The 24,624-nt window shown below is 37.4% G+C and overlaps 1 protein-coding gene across 2 annotated transcripts in view; it reads right to left on the bottom strand.

The window, feature by feature from the left end:
• The window catches only part of RPRD1A (regulation of nuclear pre-mRNA domain containing 1A), a 74,674-nt gene that overhangs the window by 18,746 nt on the left and 31,304 nt on the right, over positions 1-24,624 (bottom strand). For both annotated transcript variants that reach the window (XM_011943669.1, XM_011943670.1), the window contains exons 2-6: positions 24,333-24,462; positions 21,501-21,607; positions 21,319-21,416; positions 17,693-17,819; positions 17,410-17,585 (exon numbers count right to left, since the gene is read on the bottom strand). In XM_011943669.1, coding sequence (XP_011799059.1) covers positions 17,410-17,585; positions 17,693-17,819; positions 21,319-21,416; positions 21,501-21,607; positions 24,333-24,462 — 638 coding nt within the window. The remainder of the gene's footprint in view (positions 1-17,409; positions 17,586-17,692; positions 17,820-21,318; positions 21,417-21,500; positions 21,608-24,332; positions 24,463-24,624) is intronic.

Raw genomic sequence — 24,624 nt, 5'->3', positions numbered from 1 at the left:
AACTGCCCCTCATGGTGTATCAATTTTGATATACTGAAATTCTGTATATTTTTATACATATTTAATGCTGGAATTTTGTATGACTTCTTTTCATATATATTTTTAGGAATGTATTATGTGCAACAGTAGAGCACCACTTACTACATCAAGTTTAAACCACATCAGCACAACTCGTTTTCCAAAATCTCACAAAATCTCTCACTTGTTCCACTCTCATTCATCTCCTCTCATTTCACAGTCATTATGGCTTTGACTCTTACTTATGTTGTTTCCTTGCTTACCTGCCTAGAGTTCCCAAACATTCCTTTGCTGATCAGAAGTGAAGATACTCTCATCACACAGATGTAAGGACACCCTGTTTTCTGATGGACACTAACTGGGTATGGGAGTAGGGAGAGGAAACTCCAGATGTTCAGGCATTTTCAGCAGTTATTTCACATAATTTTTTTTTTTTTTTTGTATTAACTATTTCCTAGGGGAAAGTTCTTCCCTTTGAGCTTTTTCTCTTACGTATTGTCTTTCCAAAAATGCTTAGTGGTTCAACCATCTTTAAAGTACAGACTGTATGAATAACCTACTTGGGCTGTCAGAAGGGTGGAAAAGATTCAACATGGATTATCCCAGCAACTGGTTTTGCATATCGATTATCTCAATCACTCCTGGCCCTCATCAGCCTGGAGAAGACACTGCCCTTTTCCTCTGTTCCAAGCTCCCAACACAGGCAGACTCCTCACCACTACTACCTGGCCCAAGAAAGGATATTCAGGGGTTTACCCGCCTGATCGTTTCCATTACAATGGAGTCACTGTGTGATGTTCCAAATTCCTGCTTCCAGGTGTCTCACTTCTGGCATGGAACATTTGTGTAAATGCTTCCACCTTTACAACAGTACATGCTAGGATGTGAAATCTTTAATTCAATCCTGTCACTGTTCCATCTTCAATGAATACTGTCTCTTCTGGGGCACCCACAGCATTTCTTCTCTTATTAGAACAGAGATATTACATACATATTATAATTTCTTCATTTCTTATGTATCTATTTACTTCATCAATACTTATCTTTTTGGCAATCTTTATCAACCATTATGAATAGAACTCTGACAATGGAAATGTTCCTTATCTGCATTACCCAACATGGTAGCTAATAGCCATATGTGGCTAGTGAGCACTTGAAATGTGCCTACTGCTGCTGAGAAACTGGATTTTAATTCTTATGTAATTTTGATTAAACAGCACATGTGGCTGGTGGCTGCCTAGGGAACAGTGCAGCTCTGTAATGCCACAGTGCACCCTCTCAACCCCTGCATTTCATCTGTCCCTCCCCCATTTCATTCCCATCTCCATTTCATTTCTCTCCCCTCATTATATCTATCTTCACAGTCAACAGACATGTAACTTAGTATTTACTTACATACATCTTTGTAATATATGAATTTTGTGTACTATATAATATGGTATGATATATACATTTTATAGTTATTTTAATATAAGGACAGAATATACTGTTTTATGTAATTCTTTATCATATTCTAACATATATTCTCTTTTCCATGAATTCTAGGAAAGAAAAGCTAGAGACAGACCTGGTGGCACACGTCTGTAATCCCAGCACTTTTGTGAGGTCAATGCGGGTGGATCGCTTGAGCCCAGGAGTTCAAGACAAGCCTGGGCAACATAGCAAGACCTTGTCTCTACAAAAAAAATAAAAATAAAAAATAAAAAATAAAAGATCAGTCAGGTGTGGTAGTGTGTGCCTGTAGTTCTAGCTTCTTGGGAAGCTGAGGTGGGAGAACTGCTTGAGCCCAGGAGTTGAAGATTTCAGTGACCTATGATCAAGCCACTGCACTCTAGCCTGGGCAACAAACAGAATGAGACCCTATCTCAAAAAAACAAAAGTTGAAATCAGTCTAATACCTTAAAATAGAAGTTAAGGGTAGGACGTAAATGTCTTTTGTTTTTCTCTACAAAAGACAGTGAAAATCTAAATCAGGCAAGGAAATGAGGCAAAACACCTCTTTAATTGAATCCAAGTGTCCTAATTTCATCAATCATATTTGAGAATACTGGCAGGTTGGGGAATGTGAGAAGAAAACACTTTGCACCAACTTGATTTCTGAAACAACTACTTCCAAGAAATCATGAAAAACTGGCAAAAGGGTAAACAGCAAATACTTTATTACCTCCAGTTGAAAGGAGATAGACTTCACAAACAGCAGACAAGTAGGCTTGACTCAGATAAGCCAAAATCTCAAAAAAATGATTGAACACATTGTTTAAAAGAACTTGGGAACCTAGTTGCAATCACTGAGATACTAAGACTTAACTAGCAAAACAAACACTTCCTCTTTGGGAGGACCACTGAGCTACAGATATAAAAATACTACAGACATCTGAAAACTCAAGAGTATCCCCATAAAACTACCTAATTTCACTGATTAAATGCTAGAAATAGCTAGCTAGAAAATCTCCAGGTTTTGTTGTTGTTGTTGCTGTTGTTGGGGGCTAAAACCTCTGAGGTATTTTGTGTGGCGGTTTTAAGCACCTAACTCACTTAAATCCCGTAATAACCAGATAAAGTCGGTACAATTATTATCCCTATTTTACAGACAAGGAAACAGAGGCCAAATGTGTTGTCGAATGTCACTGAGATAGTAAGTGGTGAAGCAGAACTGAAACTTAGGCAATCCTGCTCAAGTCCCCACTCTTCACCACAAAGCTAATCTGCCCCTCCAAATGTTAACTAATTTAAGACCAAAGTCAGCCAGGAAAAGTTAATAACCACTGGCCTCTTTTCTGGCCTTGTATCTTCAACATGTAAAAATATTTTTATTTTTTTCTGCAATTAAAATACATCCTTAAGAAATCAGCAGAAGAAACAAAGCCAATAGAGCCAAAATAAGAAATCACAAAAGTCAAGTTTTTAAAAAACTCAACAAGCTAAAACACTGGTTCAGCAAGATAAAAAAGACACATATATTTTCAAAACTACATAAGAATCTGATGAATATCTCCAAGATTAACAATGGCAGATGTTAAAAAAGAGAGGTTTGAGATAGTCCCAAAATTAACATAAGCAAAAAATGCCAAGGCCACACTGCCAAAAATGTGTACCTTCCACAAACAAAAAAGCTCAGAGTCTGTAGGTAAAATAATAGCTTATATGTAGCAAAAATAAATGTCATAAACTATTTATGCCACAGTAAAGATTTTGTAAGAGTCCACCCTTGTCAACAATTTCACCTTCCATGATTTCAGTTACCTAAGGTCAGTCTTGGTCCAAAAATATTATATGAAAAGTTCTAGAAATAAACAGTTCCTAAGTTTTAAATTGCATGCTGTTCTGAGTGGCATAATTACATTTTACATAATTACATCTTTTTGTCCATTCCACCCAGGACAAAAATCATCCCTTAATCCAGCGTGCTGTGTACGTTACTGTCCCCATACAATGTGACTGTATAGAAACAACCATACAGTCATACACTGCATTACATTTTGGCCAACAATGGACTGCATATACCAACAGTGGTCCCATAAGACTATAATGGAGCTGCAAAATTCCTATCACCTAGTGACCATTCCTATCGCCTAGTGTAGCCATCCTAGCATCATAGCACAATGCATTGCTCATGTGTTTGTGGTGACAGCCATGCTACCAGTTGTATAAAAGTACAGTACAATTATGTACAGTATATAATATTTGATAATGAAAGTAAATGACTTTGTTATTGGTTTATGTATTTACTACACTTTTTATTGTTAGATTATATTCTATTAAAAAAAAGTTAACTCTAAAATGGCCTCGGGTCCTTCAAGAGGTATACCAGAAGGCATTATCAGATACACAAATACTTACCAGTGTATTACAACTGCCTACAGTATTCACTACAGTAACATGCTATATAGGTTTGTAGCCTAGAAGCAATAGGCTATACCATAAAGCCTCAGTGCGTAGTAGGTACACTGTCTAGATTTGGGTAAGTGCATGCTACAATGTTCACACAATGACAAAACGCTTAACTATACATTTCTCAGAATGTATCCCATCGTTAAGTGACAGATGACTATATACAGTGTATAAGGTTCAGTATCATCACAAGTTTCAGGCATTCACTATGGGGTCTTGGAACACAGGACCTACAGATAAGCAGGGGACTACTGCATTTACTGAAGTTTGTTTAAATAGTCTCTATTCAAATAATAGTTAAAAATGTAAAAATTCATTAACGTTTATTAGTAGGCTAATTAAACAGTATTTTGCATTTACATTAAATAGGTCCGAACATTCCTACAGACTCTGCCAAGCTCTGGAGGTGTGAATATTTTAGTCATTACACCAAATCATTTTAACAAGGACAGCTGGTAACTGCTGTGGTTTCCAGAGATACAGGGAGGATTCAGGGAGTCCAATACCGGAATAATTGGATGGCAGGGCTGGTGTGCTGGCAAAAATAGAGAGGCAAGGTCCCAGTCAGATCTGGGCTGACTCAGTAAACTCTGGCACTAACATCTACGACTCCTGATTCCTTCTTAACTTGAGTTGTAGATCTGTGAACTAGCCAAGTAAACACAATGATAAATCCCTTTCTTGAACAGAGACCACAAAAATCTGACAAAACAATCTACGCTCCCAACATTAGACAAGCAGAGTTCTCATGCAGTAAGGAAGCATTAGTATAACAAAAAATAGCAACAACAACAAAACCATAGGAAATACTGAAGGAAAATGAGAAAAGAGAGGCAAAACAAAAGATGAGCAGCATGAAGAGTCAGAACATTCAATATACCTATAATAAGATTTAAGAAAAAAACTATAAACTGAGAAGCAAAAACAAAAGACAACTTGGGTCTTCCTAATATAAGGGCACATCAGCTATCATGCAAAATTAATGAAAGACCAATATCCGAGATATGTGCTAGTCAGTGTAAGATAAAGGAAAAAAATACAGTATCTAGGCCAAAAGACAAAAAGATATTCAGTCAAGCTATTGTCCACGGGTGAACAGGAAGGACAGCCACTCTCAGACATGCAAAGACCTGGGCCATTTTTGTTGCTCTTCATGACGTCTTTATTTTTATCCCTTATTTTAAAATTTTAAAATGTAATTTCTCTTCTCTTTTTTCTGGAATATCTTTTCAAGTAAAAAAAAAAAAAGTTTTTTTACATTTCTGACACATGAATCAAGTAAAATCTTAAGTGAGAAATAATGCATAAATAATGATAATGAAAGAGGAAAACGTTTCAAAAATAAAATTTCTTAAACACCAACAAAATGATCTATCTAGAATCCTATAAACAAAGTAAGTCCATAAAAAACCGTAAGGAAGGAGTCTGAGAGAAACTGATAAACGGCTATTGTTTCAAGTCATACATTTTCAGTATTTGTGGTTTTCATTATCTTCCTGTGATTTTTGGTACTCCACATTTTCTCCAAAGTGTGAGTATATAAATACACACACACCTACATACACATACATATATAAAAGAATATATGTATTTGGACAATTTTTTTTGCGAATTTCTTTAAAAAGCTTATAAATTTCTATTACTGCCAGCATGTATCATAAATATTTAAAATAAAAAAGCTTATAAATTTCTAGCAACTGTCCAGAAGATAGAACAGACTACTCTCAAAACAGTATGTTCCCTTTACACCAGAAACTTCCAAGCAGAAGCTGGCTAAACTATCTCATCTTTCAGGAAAGATTCTAGAATCATATCCAGTACAAAGTCAGTTAGATGGTCTCCAAATTCTTTCTAGTTCCTGACTATAACAAATATCATCAACCTAAAATGATACCATCACTTACGACAGAAAAACAACCTGATTTTAAACTAGGAAAAGGACTTGAACAGACATTTCCCCAAAGCTAAACAGGCCATGAGCATATGAAAAAGATGTTCAACATCATCAATTATTAGGGAAATGCAAATCAAAACCACAATGAGATACTACCTAATACACATTAGGAGAGCTACTATCAACAAAAACAGAAAACAGCATATGTTGGTGAGGATGTGGAGAAAATGGAACCCTTGTGCACTGTTGATGGGAATGCAAAATGTTGTAGCACTATGGAAACCAGTATGTCAGTTCTCAAGAAAATTTGAAAATAGAATTAATGTATAATCTAGCAATTCATCTTCTCAGTCTATGCCCCCAAGTTGAACGCAGGGTCTCAAAGACATATATATATTGTATATATATTTTTTCTGAGACAGAGTCTCACTCTGTCACCCAGACTAGAGTGCAGTGGCGTGATCTCGGGTCACTGCAACCTCCACCTCCCGGGTTCAAGTGATTCTCCTGCCTCAGCCTCTCAAATAGCTGGGACTACAGGTACCAGCCACCATGCCCGGCTAATTTTTGTATTTTTAGTAGAAGCAGGGTTTCACTATGTTGGCCAGGCTGGTCTCAAACTCCTGACATAAAATAATCTGCCCACAAAGTACTGGGATTACAGGCAGGAGCCACGATGCCCAGCCTCAAAGATTATTTGCACACCAACATTCATAGTAGCATTATTCACAATAGCCAAGAGGTGGAAGCAACCCAAATATACATTCATGGTCAAATGAAAACATGCAGCGTATACATTCAATGGATTATTATTATTAAAAAGGAAGGATTCTGACGTGTACTACAAATTGGATGAACCTAGAGGGCATTATGCTAAGGAAATAAGCCTGTCACAAAAAGAGAATACTGTATGCTTTCCCTTATATAAGGTATCTAGAGTAGTCAAATTCATAGAGACTGAAAGAAAAATTGGTGGCTGGGTGAAGGGGGAAATGAGAAATTGTTGTTGAATGGGTAGGTACAGAGTTTCAGTTCTGCAATATGAAGAGTTCTAGAAATAAGGTGCAAAATCATGTGAATATAATTAACACTAGTGACCTATATACACTTAAAAAAGCTTAATATGGCAAATTTTATGTGTATTTTACCTGAAGTTTTTTAAAACAGTAAAACAAAACTATACCATCCCTTTGACTGAACCCAGAATTTGGTCTACTAGTTACTTTAAATCACTACATACATTTAAGTAATCTGATAAAAGGCAAAGAGAAAAAAAACTATGTAAAATAAATGCTTCTGATACTTATTACCAAACTGTCCTCCACAGAGTGGACCAAATGAATTTACATCAACAATGTGTTAAGAGTTCCCATTTCCACAACCCCATGTCATTACAAAGAATATCACTTTTTTTCTTTTTTGTTTTGAAACGGGAGTTCCGCTCATTGCCCAGGCTGGAGTGCAATGGCGCAATCTTGGCTCACTGCAACCTCCGCCTCCTGAGTTCAAGCGATTCTCCTGCCTCAGCCTCCCGAGAAGCTGGGATTACAGGCATGCGCCACCACGCCCAGCTAATTTTTTATTTTTAGTAGAGATGGAGTTTCTCCATGTTGGTCAGGCTGGTCTCGAACTCCTGACCTCAGGTGATCTGCCCACCTCGGCTTCCCAAAGTGCTGGGATTACAGGCATGAGCCATCATGCCCAGGCTATTTTCTTAAACTGTCACTAACTCAAGCATGAAAACCGTATCCCCTTATTGCTTTTTCTTTTTCTTTTCTTTCACTTCTAGGAATTTATGAGAAGACTATCACAGATAAGCCAAAACTTAGCTGAAGGGTGATTCAGAGCAATGTTTTCAGTATCAAACTGGAAGTAACATCAATGCCAAAAGGTGATTTAAAGCAACATTCTTCAAGAGCAAGGAACTGGAAGAAATATAAACACTAAATAGTTAGCTGGCTAAACAAATACTACTTCTATAGAACAATATAACTTAGCCATTAAATGAAATTTATAATCAGAAAATGTTTATAGTAAATGTGCAAAAAGACACCATATAAAATGGCATGTACAGTCTGATTCTATCCTTCTAAATCTCGTCAAAGGTGATTTAATGGGTGATAAAAATTTTAGATGGTATCTGCATGTGCTTATCAATGGTTTTTCAACTATGATAAGCATGTACTACTTTTGCAGTTAAAAAAAAAAAAAATGTTAGATGTTGTGGCTCACGCCTGTAATCCCAGCATTTTGGGAGGTGAAGGCAGGTGGATCACCTGAGCCCAGCAGTACGAGATCAGCCTGGGCAACATGGTGAAACACTGTCTCTACAAAAAGCACACAAATTAGTCGAGCAATGTGGCATTCACCTGTAGTCCCAGGTACTCGGGAGGCTGATCCCCTGAGGCCTGTGAGGTCAAGGGTGCAGTGAATCATGATTGTGCCACTGTGCTCCAACCCAGGTAACAGAGTGAGACCTTGTCTCAAAACACACACACACTTCACTGCTACCACCCACTATAGTTCAGGCTTTTACTGCTCAGAACATAAATTTTTGTAATTAAGTTGCATCTGGTCTCCCTACTGCAAATCTCTCTCCAATCTAATCCACTCAGCAACTACAACCATTTTCAGACACTGCCAACACCACCACTCCTTTCTTCCCTTTGGCCTGTTATCAACCTCTACTGGGCCTGACATTCAAGTGCACTCCACAATGTGGCTCCAAACTACTTTTCAGTCTCATCTAACTTCTAAGAACTGATACAGTAACAACAAAATGTAGTCTTTGTTACCAGTTTATTAAGGACTTCCTTTGTCTCAAGAAAGTGTAACTGCCCATATGCATCATTGTTTTAACCATCAGAGTTCCATGAACGCCTCTCTTGACAGTTATTAGTATTAGTATTACAAATAATTTCCATTCCATGAATGAGTGAACAGGCATAAAGGGCAATAGAGTGTAAATTCCTCTCTGCTACAGACTTTCATGTAAAAGAATGAACACTGGCTTAAGGACTCTGGTTTCATCTGTAGCTCCAGCTCTTCCACTAGATGGCACTTTTACTCTTTACAAATTCAGTACTTAAACAATGCTATGGATTACTACCCTTCATTTCTTATTCATGTTATTCTCACATATTGTTAGTGTTATTCTCCTACAGAAGGGAAAAAAACACAAGCTGGTAAAATAATTCTACAATTTCAAAATGATCATTTACTCCTTTGTTCAAAATGCTCAACTGCAGCTCTACAAACTGCATGCCTTGAACACACAGCCCACTTAAGATTTTTTAAGTATTAAAAACTCTGCTAAAATGATGTAATCAATTATGCTGGATATAATTTTATTCAAAATCCTCAAGGGTCTTTCAATCATTTTTATTTATTAAAGTATCATTCTTTCCTGATTTAGTTACAAATAAGTTACCAATTTAAAATATATACCTCTTGCAAGTTACATTTCTAATGGCATTCATTTACTTAACACAAACACCTGAGTGCCTACCAGGCGACAGAAACTACTCTAAGCATTGAGGGTATGGCAACAAACATGAAAAACAAAACAACAAAACGAGGTTCTTTATCTCATGAAACTAACATCCTAGTGGCAGGTGCACATGAAAACTAAGTAGAGTATTAATAGAAATAAATAATATGAAAGAAAAACAAAAACCAAAATGACAATGTAATACAGTTGGGAAGAGGGGGCCAGAGGAATGGGTAGGTGGGACCAAAAGAAAAGGATGTAGGACTCTCTGAAGACCTGACATAGGAATGTAAACCTGAGTGGAAAAGGAGCCAGCTAAGGAAAGAGCAGAAGGCAAGAGCATTCCAGTCTCTCTCTGTTAACAATCAGCAAAGCAAAAACTCCGATTTTAGAACATGCTTGATATGCCTGAAAAACAAAATGCACGCCAAGGAGATGATACAAGATGAGGTTAAATGGTGTCTGATATGAGTTCAAAATAAGATCCAAAAGTGTATTGGGGGACCATTGAAGAGTTTTTAAAGAGGGGTGTGATGGGATCTTATTTCTTAAAAGATCCATATGGTTGCAATGATGTAGGAAGTTGTGAGAGGGAGCAGGAAGATCATCTTTTAAGCTAGGTAATACATGCCAACCACTTAGACGGGGGTCGTTTGGCAGCAGTTATGAAATACATATATTACAGTTCTACTTAAGACATAAAAAAACTTCCATTTATATGATAGAGCAAACTCTTGTTTATCTGCTCCCTCCCAGTAAGTCACTAAAATAATAAAGCAATTTACACAGGCAGAAATCCATAAGGACAGAGGAAAGTGGACCACAGCACACAGATGTCAAGAACCTGCTGGAAGGCCAGGTGTGGTGGCTCACGCCTGTAATCTCAGCACTCTGGAAGGCTGAGGTGGGCAGATCAACTGAGGTCAGGAGTTTGAGACAAGCCTGGTCAACATGGTAAAACCCTGTCTCTGCTAAAAACACAAAAATTAGACAGCCATGATGGCACGCACCCGTAATTCCAGCTACTCAGGAGGCTGAGGCAGGAGAATCGCTTGAACCCAGGAGGCAGAGGTTGCAGTGAGCTGAGATCATGCCACTACACTCCAGCCTAGGTGACAGAGTGAGACTCCATTTGAAAGAAGGAAAGGGAAAGGAAGAACGAACATGTTGGAAGATGAGGACAACTGCAACAGCAAATAATGACCAAAAGTAATGCAATTCATCCCGAGGAATTGTGGATAGGTTCCGGACTTTGAAGTACCAGGCTCCTTAATATGTAACGATGAGTCTTAAGGTTGACAATGAGGATCAACTAAAACTCTTCACACAAATCTGGTAAAATCCTTATCCCATAGAACTAAAAGATGGAAGATAAGAAACTCAGCAAAACAGCGTGTGCATTTAGGGACCCAAATCACAGTGCTAAGAGGTAAAGCACTGTTCTAAAAACAGATGTCCTATGTTATCTAACCAGTAAATCTGAGGTGTTTCCCTCTGGAGAAAATGAATGGCCTTGGATAGAAGACATACAGATAATATTCAGAAATCATCAAAGACGGCAATAAGACTGGTAACAAGGATCAAGTCTGTAACATGAATCAGCGATTTCACCTTAAGAAATTTATCAGAAGAATTAACGGTATCGACATATATGAGTGAAAAGTTAACTAAAGAGATGTTCCCTGAAATTCTGTTAAGAATATAAAAGCAGGCCGGGCGCGGTGGCTCAAGCCTGTAATCCCAGCACTTTGGGAGGCCGAGACGGGCGGATCACGAGGTCAGGAGATCAAGACCATCCTGGCTAACACAGTGAAACCCCGTCTCTACTAAAAAATACAAAAAAACTAGCCGGGCGAGGTGGCGGGCGCCTGTAGTCCCAGCTACTCGGGAGGCTGAGGCAGGAGAATGGCGTGAACCCGGGAGGTGGAGCTTGCAGTGAGCTGAGATCCGGCCACTGCACTCCAGCCTGGGCGACAGAGCAAGACTCCGTCTCAAAAAAAAAAAAAAAAAGAATATAAAAGCAATAAAAATAGACAGTCTGAGCAACACAGCAAAACCTTCTCTCCGCAAAAAATAAAATAAAAAATTGGCCAGGCGTGGTGATGTACACTTGTAGTCCTAGCTACCTGGGAGGCTGAGGCAGGAGGAGAGTGAGGTTACAGTGAACTGATCTTGCCACTGTACTCCAGTGTGGATGACAAAGTGAGATCTTGTCTATTAAAAAAAAAAAAGTAACAAGAGAACAGAGCAGTTAAATAAATTATGATACATCCATATATTAAAAGAAAAACAATGACATGTAAGATGCATATAATGTATTACATGAAAACAAAAGGACAGAAAATACAGAGTCCATAAACAGGGCTAAGTCTTTTGCTTAAGAAACTTTTTCCCTATGATGGAAATAGATTACTTGTATCATTAACAACTAAAAGACTCGATTCCTGAAAAAACTGAGTTAAACATAAAATATTTTAGACAATATTTAGACCTCAAAAATATAAATCAAGAAACTAGTCACATGCTTCTTTGAAACATCCAGAGCTGCATCTTACCAAATTCTAAATTTAAATCAAATACAGGCATACCTTGTTTTATCATACTTCATTTTAATGCACTTTCAAGATATTATGTTTTCTTATAAGCTGAGTTGGTGGCAACCCGGCACCAAACAAGTCTACAGGTACCATTTTCCCAACAGCATGTGCTCACTTAAGTGTCTGTCAAATTTTGGTATTTCTTGTGCTATTTCAAACTGCTTCACTATTCTTATACATTATGGTAATCTGTGATGAGTGATTTAAGACAGCAAACTTAATCCACACACATTGTCTGTGCTCTCACTGCTCCAGTGACTGGCTGTCCCTGTCTCTCTCCCTCCCTATTTGCTGAGACACAATATTGGAATTGAGTCAATTAAGAATCCTACAAGTATCTCACTTTAAACCAAAAGCTAGAAGTGATTAAGTTTAGTGAGGAAGGCATGTCAAAAGCCAAAACAGGCCAGAAGTTAGGCCATTTGCAACAATTAGCCAAGTTGTAAATGCAAAGGCAAAGTTCTCAAAGGAAACTAAAATCGCCACTCCAGGCCAGGTGTGGTGGCTCATGTCTGTAATCTTAACACTTTGGGAGGCCAAGGCAGGAGGACTGTTTAAGTCCAGAAGGTCAAGACCAGCCTGGGCAACATAGTGAGACCCTGTCTCTACAAAAAAATTAAAAATTAGTCAGGCATGGTGTTACATGCCTCTATTTCCAGCTACTCAGGAGGCTGAAGTACGATTGCTAGAGCCCAGGAGGTTGAAGTTGCAGTGAGCCGTCATCAAGCCACTGTGCTCAAGCCTGGACAAGAGTGACACAGTATCTCAAAAAAAAGTGGGGGGCTACTCTAGTGTACACACAAATAAGAAAGCGAAACAGCCTTACTGCTAGAAAGTTTTAGTAGTCTGGAAGATCAAACCAGCCACATTCCCTTAAACCAAAGCCTAATCCAGAGCAAGGCCTGAACTCTCAATTCTATGAGGCCTGAGAGAGGTAAAGAAACTACAGAAGCCAAGCTTGAAATTAGCAGAGGGTTTATGGGGTTTACGGAAAGAAGCTGTCTCCATAACTTCAAAGTACAAAGTGAAGCAGCAAGTGGATATAAAAACTGCATCAAGTTACCTAGAGGCTCTAGCTAAGGTCGTTGATGACGGCGGCTACACTAAACAACAGATTTTCCATGTAGAAAAAGAGCCTGGTACTGGAAGAAGATGCCATCTGGGACTTTCACAGCTAGAGAGAAATAAATGCCTGGCTTCAAAGCTTCAACAAACAAGCTGACCCCCATTAGGAGCTAAAGTAGCTGATGACTTTTAAGTAGAGGCCAATGTTCATTTACCATTCTGAAAATTCTAAGGTCCTTAAGAATCAATTATGCTAAATTTACTCTGCCTATGCTCTATAAATGAAACAAGTATGGATGACAATACATCTATTTACAGTATAGTTTACTGAATATTTTAAGCCCACTGTTGAGACCTGTAAAATCTTACTATTGGCCAGACATAGTGATTTCCACCTGTAGTCACAGCACTTTGGGAGGCCAAGGTGGGAGGACTGCTTGACCCAAGAGTTCAAGACTAGCCTGGGCAACATAGCGGGAACTCTTCTTTACAAAACATTTACAAATTAGCCAGGCATGGTGGCACACACCTGCAGTCCTAGCTACTTGAGAGACTGAAGCAGGAAGATAACTTGTACTCACGAGTTCAAGGTTATGGTGAGCTGTGATTGCATGACCACTCCAGCCTGGGCGACAGAACAAGAGCCTGTCTCCAAAATAACAACAGTAATATATTACTATTCGTTGACAACGTACCTGGTCACCCAAGAGCTCTGATGAAGACACACAATGTGACTAGTGTTCATGCCTGCTAACACATGTGTTCTGCCACTTATAGATCAAAGAGTAATTTCGACATTCAAGTCTATTTAAGAAATATATTTCATAAGGCCATATAGCTGCCATAGTGATTTCTGTGATGAATATGGGCAAAGTAAACTGAAAACTTTCAGAAAATGATTCATGATTCTAGATGGCATTAAGAACATTCATGATTCATGGGAGGAGATAAAATACCAACATTAACAGGAGTTTGGAAGAAGTTTATTCCAATTCTCATGACTGACTTTGTGGGGTTCAAGATTTCAGTGGTAGAAATAACTGTGGATCTCCTGCAAATAGCAAGAGAATGAGAAATAGAAGTGGAGCCTGAAGATGCGACTGAATTGCTCCAATCTGGTAAAACTTGTTGATGAGGAGTTGCTCCTTATGGATGAGCAAAAAAAAAGTGGTTTCCTGAGACAGAGTCTACTCCCAGTGGAGGTGAAATGACAACAAGGATTTACTAGATAAAGCAGTAGCAGGGCTTGAGAAAATTGATTCTAATTTTGAAAGAAGTTCCACTGTAGGCAAAATGCTATCAAATTTACTGCATCCTACAGAGAAATCTTCCAAGAAAGAAGTCAATTGATACAGCAAACTTTATCACTGTGTTAATAAATTGCCACAGCCACCCCATCCTTCAGCAATCACCACCCTAATCAGTCAACAGCCATCAATATCGAGGCAAGACCCTCCACTAGCAAAGAGGACGACTAACAGAAGGCTCAGATGATTAATTTTTAGCAATGAAACATTTTTAACTAAGATAGACACATTTTTATGCGTAATGCTAATGCACACTTAGAAAACAGTAAAGTGTAAACATAACTTTTGTATGTACTAGGAAACAATGTCAAAATCAAAATGTCATTTTAATTCTCCTATTCATGTATACCTTCCAAGACAATAAGCTAACCGAACAACAGTTTATACAATACTTTCAACTTCAGAATGGTAACATGATTCCTATAGCAATCCCTAAAATAAATAAATGTAAACTAAATTTATTAATAGTCTATTTTAACAGTTATCTGCTGTATGTCTGCGTGTGTGTGTGTGACGGAGTCTCGCTCTGTCGCCCAGTCTGGAAGGCAGTGATGTGATCTCAGCTCACACTGCAACCTCCACCTCATGTTGGCCATGCTGGTCTTGAACTCCTGACCTCAAGTGATTCGCCCCGCTCAGCTTCCCAAAGTGGTGAGATTACAGGTGTGAACCACCACACGTGGCCCAACAGTTATCTGCTTCTGTTTGTAACCAACTATAGTCAGAAGTTTTAAAAATAATGATTAATGATTTTTTAAAACACAAATTTTAAACCATTTCAGGTTTTCATTCATTACACATGCTTTAATAATGGCTTCCTTAAGAAATATGAAATGGCCAATTCCTGAATTGATACTTTAAATTTATGTTCCATTTTCAAAAAAGCAGCAACTAATGATACATCAGTATCTGGTCAATCACAGTTAATGTTCAAAGATACATACTGGATGAAAATTATTTGATGGTATCACAGCTGATTCAGAAAATATAAATCTTCGCCTCTCAGTCTCAACTTCAAAGTGATGCCACCTACTTGGTACAAAAAAGTCTAAATATCTCAAATCATTTCCACATCTTCTACAAAGGAATAACATAATTCTAAGTGATAATTTACAAAGAGTTGTGTGGAATAACTTTCAAGTTTATTTCTCTACTTGTAAAGAGTATTTCTTTACTTGTTAAAAAAAAACAGCTGAACATAATTGATTTCTTCTTTATAATATAAAATCCAGTTATGCAGAACAACAACAACAAAAGTTCCTAGAAGGCTTTATTTCAAGACAATAATTACCTCTGAGGAGAGAGGGAGCAGAAAAAGTTGGAAAAATAGGGCTTTAACATTTGCTGTAATCTTAAATTTAAGTAAAAACAGGAAGCAAATGTGTCTTTTTGATGAAGTGCACTGGCTCTGGAGGCAGATTCTCTGGGTTCCAAACAACTCACTAGCTCTTTGTGACCTTAGGCAAGTTAATCTCCCTGTGCCTCAGTTCTGTATCTATCAAATGTGGATAATACATCCTGCTGTGTAAGATTAAATGAGTGGATTATGTGAAGTGCCGAGAATAGTACCTGACACATGAATGTTAACATTATTATTATCATCAGCCTCATTATCTATGACTGTTATTATCATCAGCCTCATAATCTATGACTACCAACTATGAAATGTGGCTGGAAGGCACTGGGGAAAGAGGGGATTATGGGGAGTGGCATCTGATCTATTTTCTACAGTTACACTTCAAATATAAGTTCTATTTTTGTAAACAGTGACAAAAGACCATCATCATAAGTGAGAAAGTATAAAGAAGAATAAAGTTACAGTCTTCTCTTCAATTTTCAAAAACATGAGACAATACAGGCTTTGGGGTTTGATATTTATTTTTAGCAGGAAGAATACACTAATGGTGATGACATCGTTAGAAGATACGCCCATGTCCAACATCTGCAACAGAAGCTCAATAGAAGTTAAAGAAACCGTACTAAAACACTAAAGACAAAAATTGTATGACATTACTTACCCTTAATTCTGTGGACAATAAAACAAGTAACACTATGTTTAAGATTGAGGTTTCATCACAAGGTGAAATACTGGCAAGTTAATTATCAAAACCATCTTTTCCTTTCCATGTAGAAGTGGGCAACATCTTCAAAGGTAGAGCATAGTGCCCGCCAACAATTATCATCTGAGGGTATTTACATGAGCAGAGAAGGAGTAAATTGAAAAGGAGTAGTGCTAATTTGAGAGCCAGGAATTTGAGGTGGGAATAATTAAGTAGCAGCTCTCATAGGTAGCAATGGCAACCTAATCTAAGCACCATTTTTGGCACAATTAGAGACTGCTGAATCAATAACTAAACATGAATAAAAATAATTTAATGGGGTAGTACCATGACATTCCTACAGATTTACAGTGAGCTTTCTGTAAATAAAGGGATTCAAATAAGAAATTCTCCTACATATTTATATAAGAAATTGCCACAGCAATACAAGTTAAACAAGAACTCATCAACTGAAAGATTATTTTACATAAAACCAAATCTGGCTCATGTATCCCTAACAATTGCTACTCTAATCAAAGGAAATATGAGCTTTTTTTTTTTTATTATCTCCTGCACTCCCAGATTTCTCATCAGCAGTACTAATTATTACTCAATTTACAGGAGCAATGAATTTCTACCTAAGGGTGTGAGCCGGGAGTGGGGCTGGGAACACGTAAGCATTAGAATCAGTGGGTGGAATTAAGGGAGTAATTTAAAGACTTAATGGTGTACCTAAAAGACTACATCTTCTCAAAACAAAAACTAAATAAATCCTACTACAAGTTACTGCCACCTGCTATTTTCCTATTATTTCTGTGATAGATAAGGGTTAAATTGATAAGACAAATTACAGTTGCATGGAATTTCACAAGAATAATTTTTAAATGCAACCAATTTTGCTAATTCCAAATTTCTAAGTTTACTTGCAAGGTTAATTTGGTTCAAGTAGAAGAAAAACCATTAATACAAGGAGAAGCTTACCTAGGCTACTGCCTAAAAAGGTCTATGTTAAAAAATGCAAAATGTGCATATAGATTAAAATATTTTAAAATTCCTAACAAAAAGTAAATTAAATAAATAAGCACTAAAGAAGAAAAAGGTTACGCACTTCCAATTTATGCTCTTTCTCTGCAAGGGCTTCCTTTTGACAACGAAGAAAATCCGCTAACATTCGAGTGAGTTGCTTCCTATCATCTATTTCTGCTGCCAATCTGCCATTGTAATCTGCCAGCAACATACACGCATCCTCTACCATTTTGGAAAGCCTTTCTCCAGATTCTTTATCTAAGAAAAGCACAGGATAATAAAATATTATACAACAAAAACAATGACATATGCTGTTCTCTCATCCAACTCCCAAAAAAGTTCTGGATCACATTTTCTTTTCTTACCTGTTATTTTATCTAATAGAGATACTTCTTGGACTTCAACAGGTAAAGAAGCTATCCTCTGATGAACTGCTGCGTCACCTGAGGCTGCATTTTCTAGATCTTGTAATGCTCTAACGAGATCTAGAGTCTAAAAAGTACACAACTTCAGAACCAAAACAAATTAAGCTTAAACAAGTGCAAAAGACTTCAATTTCATATTCTTTCATCCCTATGGGCTATTTACTAGCACAAAGCTTCTAATATAAACTGCTTTTGAAGACAATCAATTTCTTTTATATATTAAGTAAAAAGGAAGCTATACTATACTATGTTATTCTATGTTAGGTGTTGAAGATATAAACAAGACAAGGCCCTTGAAGACCTTGAAGACAGCTTACTCCAGTGGTAGAGACAGAGTGTAAAAATAATTATCTGAGAACTAAAATGAGGTAAGCAACTGATTTATATGGCAAATACATCAGTGGTAAAAGAGAAGGTAGACTTTAACTTCAACCTAGAGAATACAAGTTTTATGTATGATATAATTCATTAAATTATCATTGTACACGAGCTTTTTTTTAGTATTAAATTGGATATTAGGGAAAGAGGGTTACAAATCATCTACTACAACACAGAAGAGTCTCCCAGATTTCATTTCTAAATGCTGTAATTAAAGCCCAAGAGAAATGTAGCTCTGGAATATGTTCAAATATGATATCTTCAACTATCCAATGGCTTGTTAATAAGATCATTAAAATATTTCAAAATTCCATAATCTGATGACTAGTATTTACATATTGCTTAACCAGTACTGAAATTATTTTATCATTAAAATATTTTACTTCCACTGTTTTCATACAAGCTATAATTAGGAGGGAAGAGCAACTCTTTGCTGGTGATTTCACAGTTCATAATGTCTATAAAGTTACTCCAAAGAAAAACAATTGAATTTTATTTTACTAGTCTCCATTCTCCAGCCCATCTTTTTCATCTTTCTTTCTTCTTTTAATTTCTAAGACTAGATTCAGAAACACTAGGAAATTATACATATGCTTTAAAAAATATATGATATTAGTAATTCTGTGTATATATAAAGATTTTTAAACTATTCCCTTGAAAAAAATGGTAGCACATGACAAATGATCAAATGTGGTAGGAATGAATGAAACTAATAAGAAATATACTATCCTACATGTGCTCACTCATTCGAAGCGTTTAAAATTTCAGTATTTTAAAAAATAATTTCATTGTAAGATATAGCCCCTCTACAATTCAGATGTGCTTAAGAGTAACAACAATTACCAGAAAACTTGTTTCTCATGTTGCCCCAACTAACTACTATTTTTTAAATCATCTTAGAAAATTCTAATTGCCTGGAGTTCTAAGAAGAAATCTGACTTTACTGTCTTGGCAATGCATTGATGCTTTAATTACAATCTGATCTCATCACGCCTTCACAGTTCTACATAAGTACATTCTAAGTTCCCAATGCCTGATCAAGGATCCGATAAGAAAGCAAAGTTGTATGAAACAACACTAAGCCTAGTACTTTCTACTAGAGGAGAACGAAATGAGTTTAACCGGATCCTACAGAGAGATTTTAGCCATTCTTATAAAGAATAACACACACAAAAAATGAAGACCACAAAGCTGAACCACTGATAATTAAGCAGCACAACTAATCTAAAAAACGGTCATTATAAAACAAAGAGCAATAGCATTTTATGCAAGTATTAGAGAAGAGGCAAATGATTACTTAAAAACATTCCTAAGATATGCAACTGTGGTTACTCTTTCATCAGGGAGAGTGGAAGGAGGCCAGATCCTTTATCTAGAACTCAGGTAAAACACTGTTCATGGAATCATGAGGCTCTTAGCCAAAAATGATTTTCTGTCATGAGTTATTATCAAATAGGAAGAGACATAAATCTTAGCGTTTGGTTGTTCAAATGTTACATTTTATCACTTTTCTATTCAAGCTCTTGTCCATAGTAGCCAGTGGGCTTCAGCATTCCTATCACTGAACAAACAGGTAGGTTGACTCAGGTCCTGGCCTTGGTCTCATTCCTTCTGCTTCTCCAGTACTGAGACTAATATAAATCCACAGTTACAGGTAGTAACTGATTGTATTTTCTTTCAAGCTCCCTTTATGGGGGAAAGAACTCCTCCAAGCCTCTGATTTTATTCAGTGAATTTAGGTTCAGTCCTCTCACTCCCACAGAGCACTGTGAGTTCCTGTGACCCTAGAGGATACTAATTTCTGGCAACCCCATGTCTGCTTCTGGACCAGGGCTCAGCAGGAGCCAGATTTTGTCTCACTTATGAAGTTAGATATACAATTTCTAGACCATGAAAATATATTCACCTTGTTTTAAGAGTATGGTTATGTCTTCATTTTCTCATTTTACACTTTATCCGTCTCCCCTACATGTTTGAAACATAGGAGGAAGCTTAAAGACTTAATGCCCACTTAAAAAAAAAAGTCTTTCTGGAATTAATCTGATGATTAAGGAATACCATACTGTACCAATGTGGGAGGACACAGAGTACTAAGATAATGATTCTAACTTACCTTATTTTTCCACAGAACTACATAGTTCTATATAGTTATACAGAAATGTATGAACACATATGTATCACTCCAACACTACCTTTTTTTTTGAGACACAGTCTCGCTCTGTCACCCAGGCTGGAGTGCAGAGGCGCAATCTTGGCTCACTGCAAGCTCTGCCTCCCGGGTTAACGCCATTCTCCTGCCTCAGTCTCCCGAGTAGCTGGGATTACAGGCACCTGCCACCACCTCCCGCGAATTTTTTGTATTTTTTAGTAGAGACGGGGTTTCATGGCATTAGCCAGGATGGTCTCAATCTCCTGACCTTGTGATCCACCCGCCTCGGCCTCCCAAAGTGCTGGGATTACAGGTGTGAGCCACCGCACTTGGCCACTCTAACACTACTTTTTACATTTAAAAACAAAAATACTTAAAGGGGCAGTGTTTATGTCCAAGAATGAAAATTTTAGTGTATATAAATCATATATGGGCCGGGCACAGTGGCTCATGCCTATAATCCCAGCACTTTGGGAGGCCAAGGCAGGAGGATCATTTGAGGCCAGGAGTTCAAGACCAGCCTGGCCAACATGGTGAAACCCTAACTCTACTAAAAATACAAAAATCAGCTGGGCTTGGTGGCCCATGCCTGTAATCCCAGTTATTTGGAAGGCTGAGGCGGGAGAATCACTTGAACCTGGCAGGCAAAGGTTGCAGTGAGCCAAGATAGTGCCACTGCACTCCAGCCTGGGGGACAGAGTGAAACTCCATCTCAAAAAAAAAAAAAATCATATAACAAAATAGGCATGATTTCTTTTTAAAAGAATCTGTTTAAATAGCTGAAATCTCACCATATCTAACCACGCTTGGCAATTAAAAATCCTCTTTCTATGCAAAATATGATTTCTATGCAAAATATACAATATACAACATACTACATTAATTTGTTAATGAGGAAATAAGAGATATTCATGTGGCTTCTTTCTTATGCCGAAAAGTATAATAGAAATCAATTTACAGAAGTGAAACAAAATTAATAAAGCTTGGTGGCAACACGAAGTAGAAGTTTGTAACTCTTTTAACAGGGTAAAACTTCTACCTGTGGTGGTTCACTTGGAGATCCCAGAGAGGAACAGTTTTCATTTTCATCCACCTTTATCTGTTCATAAGTTCGCTTCCTAGGCTTCTTATCACCATCTGAAATGAAAGAACATTTAGGTTTTAATGAAGAATACATTTTAATGAAGAGATCGAGATAAGAGATCAGGATTCTACACTTACACAGAGCTTGTTTAAGTTGTTCCAACACATCATTTTCATAAACAGACCTTTCTTCCCAAATAGATAACACTCTTCCAAGGTGCTTCTTACAACTTTCATCAGTTTCACTAAAAAAAAAAAAAAAAAAAAAAAAAGAAAAATGTTAACAGTAAAAATATATAGTGCTATTAAAAAGGTAATGGTAACTTTAAAGATAATCAGACATTCATTCCCTAGAAAAAACTGTCCAAATATCTACTTAGCATCACTATGTGGCCAGCAGTTCAAAACTGAAGTGATCAAGACACACTGCTTGCTAGTTCTAGTAAACATTTTATAAACATATTATTAAACAATCAAAAAAAGTTTAAACTGTAAAAGTTTTAGTACTGGCTACTAGGGATTTTCCTATCCTAATGGGGGCTAGGCATGGGGCTAAGGAAGATTTCTAATAGATAATTTTTTAATTCACTCAACAAATATTTATTGATCCGGTTACTATCTTTGACATGGAGATGCAAATGCAGCTTATGGCAGCTGTTACTTTATAAGTATCACAAAAAAGAACAAAGTGCTTAAGACAGACCTGGCCCAGTTTAAGAGATATCCGGAAGAGTATTTAAGGAAATGATACTGAATTTGAGATCTTAAGACTAGACATATGGGGAAATGAAAAACAGACTACTCCCAACTGTTTCCTACCTCCTTCACTGCTATCACTGTAGACTGAAACACTATTATGTCTTGCTTAGAATTCTGTAGCCTTCTCACGATCTCCCAGCCTCTACTCTTTTACTCTATTCTGTACAAAGCATCCTAATGTAAATCAGGTTATACAGCTCTCGATCCTCCAAGAGCTACCAATCATATCAAAAATAAAACCAAAATCCTTACTCTGGGCCACAAGGCCCATATATGTTCTGCTTTCTGGCAATCCCTCAGTACACACTCCCTAATACCATATAAATATCCTTGCTAAGGTCCTCAAACACGTCCAGCACACAGCTATCTCATTTTTTTTGGCCACATATTCTCTCTGCCTAGAATCCTTTCTGCCTAGTCAAATGGCTCATTTCATCCCTTCCTCTGGTCTTTGTTCAAATGCCACCTTCCCCAAATTGTTGTTATCTCATCACATAACTGATCACCCTCATACCATCTAGTTCCTTCCCTGCTTTGTATCTCTTGTTAGCATTTGTCATCTGACATTATGCTTTCACTCATCTATCTACTTATTACCTTTGTCATCCACTGAAATGCAGGCTCCAGTAGACCAAACTTTGGCTTGGTCACTACTACTCAGGGTTTTGCATATAGTAGGCAGCCAATAAATATTTTATTGAATTCTAGGGAGGGGCAACATATGTATAAGCCTTAAGGAAGAAAGAACTAAAAATTAAGATTAATTTAGCTTAAACTGTAGACTACAGATTGTGTGGAATAAATGTGAGACAGGAGTCTGGGGACATAGGCAGTGCCACGAAGGAACATCTTAAGTCTTGCTCAGGACTTTAGACTTCATCTCTAAAACAAATGGGAACCACTCAAAAGCAAGGAAGTATTATGACCGGCTCTGCAACTCTGTTTAGTTTTCTAAAGAAATTAAACAATACTAAAGACTATTGCAATTATACCAAAAAGACATTATGCTAACTAAAAGGGAAAGAAATCCAAAGAACTGAGTCAAAGTGTACTATATGAGATATGGGAAGTGAAGGAGAAAGAAGAGTTTAAAGATAACACAATTTCTTGCACAGGCATCTGGATAAATCAAGTTGCCATTCACAGAATATAAAACCTACGGGAGGGGCACGTATGGCAGGAAGCAAGGACATAATGAGTTCTGTATCAGACATAGCGAGTCTGAGATGTCTGAAGATGCATACAACTAAAAATGTCAAAAGGCAACTGGGCACACAGGTTTGGAACAAAAAAAACCTGGACTGGAGCATAAAACTATAAATCATTAAAGTGTGGAGAATAACCAAACACATGCAATGTACAAAATTACCCAGAGGGCAAGTAAATAATAGAAACAGGCCGGGCATGGTGGCTCACGCCTGTAATCCCAGCACTTTGGGAGGCTGAGGCAGGTAGATCACGAGGTCAGGAGTTCAAGACCAGCCTGGCCAAGATGATGAAACCCATCTCTACTAAAATCACAAAAATTAGCCGGGCGTGGTGGCACACGCCTGTAATCCCAGCACTTTGGGAGGCTGAGGCAGGTAGATCACGAGGTCAGGAGTTCAAGACCAGCCTGGCCAAGATGATGAAACCTGTCTCTACTAAAATCACAAAAATTAGCTGGGCGCAGTGGCAGGCCACCTGTAATTCCAGCTACTCGGGAGGCTGACGTAAGAAAATCGCTTGAATCCAGGCAGCAGAGGTTACAGTGAGCCGAAATCAAACCACTGTACTCCAGCCTGGGTGACAGAGTGAGACTCTGTCTCAAAAACAACAACAACAAAAAATAGAAACTACCAAGTGCATATGGAAATATTCGTTACAAGACCGATAGCTTTTTAATTTTTAATTATATACCTTCATTCATTTTTAATGAAGTTCATTTTAATGAAGTTCATTCCAATATAGGAGTTGGTTCTGGTCTATTAAAGGAAAGCTGTAATTCAAGTACTGCAAAGGCCCACCTTAGCAACAGTTCAAAAAATATTTTTCCTTCACAGAAGCATGTAATACATTTATAAATGCCATGTAGAGGGAAGTCTTTTCAAATAAAAGCATCAAAGAACTATATTCCCTATTTTTTATTTTAATAGCTTAAGGCAAATTTTAGCAAAAGGATATATGGTACATTTAAAACAGATTATCTAATACCCAAAACAATGATCATACCTTGAAACATGCTTAAAAGCCTCCACTATAACTGGTGCAAAATCTTTTGTAAACTCTGGTCCCTTCCTCTTGCTGTTCTGTATGACATCATTGGCTAGGTAGAGAAAAGTAAGCTTCCTGTTTGGTTTGGCTGAAAAATAAGAAAAAGTTAAAAATCTACTTACAACATCTTTACTTGGACAAACTTTCTCAATATCTGAATTAGGCACTTTGAGAACTAAAATAACCCTACTAACCTTATGTATCATTTCAACCCTAGCCTCTCATCTTCCTACCAAACTAACCAGAGTCA

The sequence above is a fragment of the Colobus angolensis genome, unplaced genomic scaffold (assembly GCF_000951035.1).
Source record: "Colobus angolensis palliatus isolate OR3802 unplaced genomic scaffold, Cang.pa_1.0 Scaffold220, whole genome shotgun sequence".
NCBI classification, from domain to species: Eukaryota; Metazoa; Chordata; class Mammalia; order Primates; family Cercopithecidae; genus Colobus; species Colobus angolensis.
The sequence above is the reverse complement of the archived record's forward strand: the minus strand, read 5'-3'. Positions and strand labels throughout refer to the sequence as shown.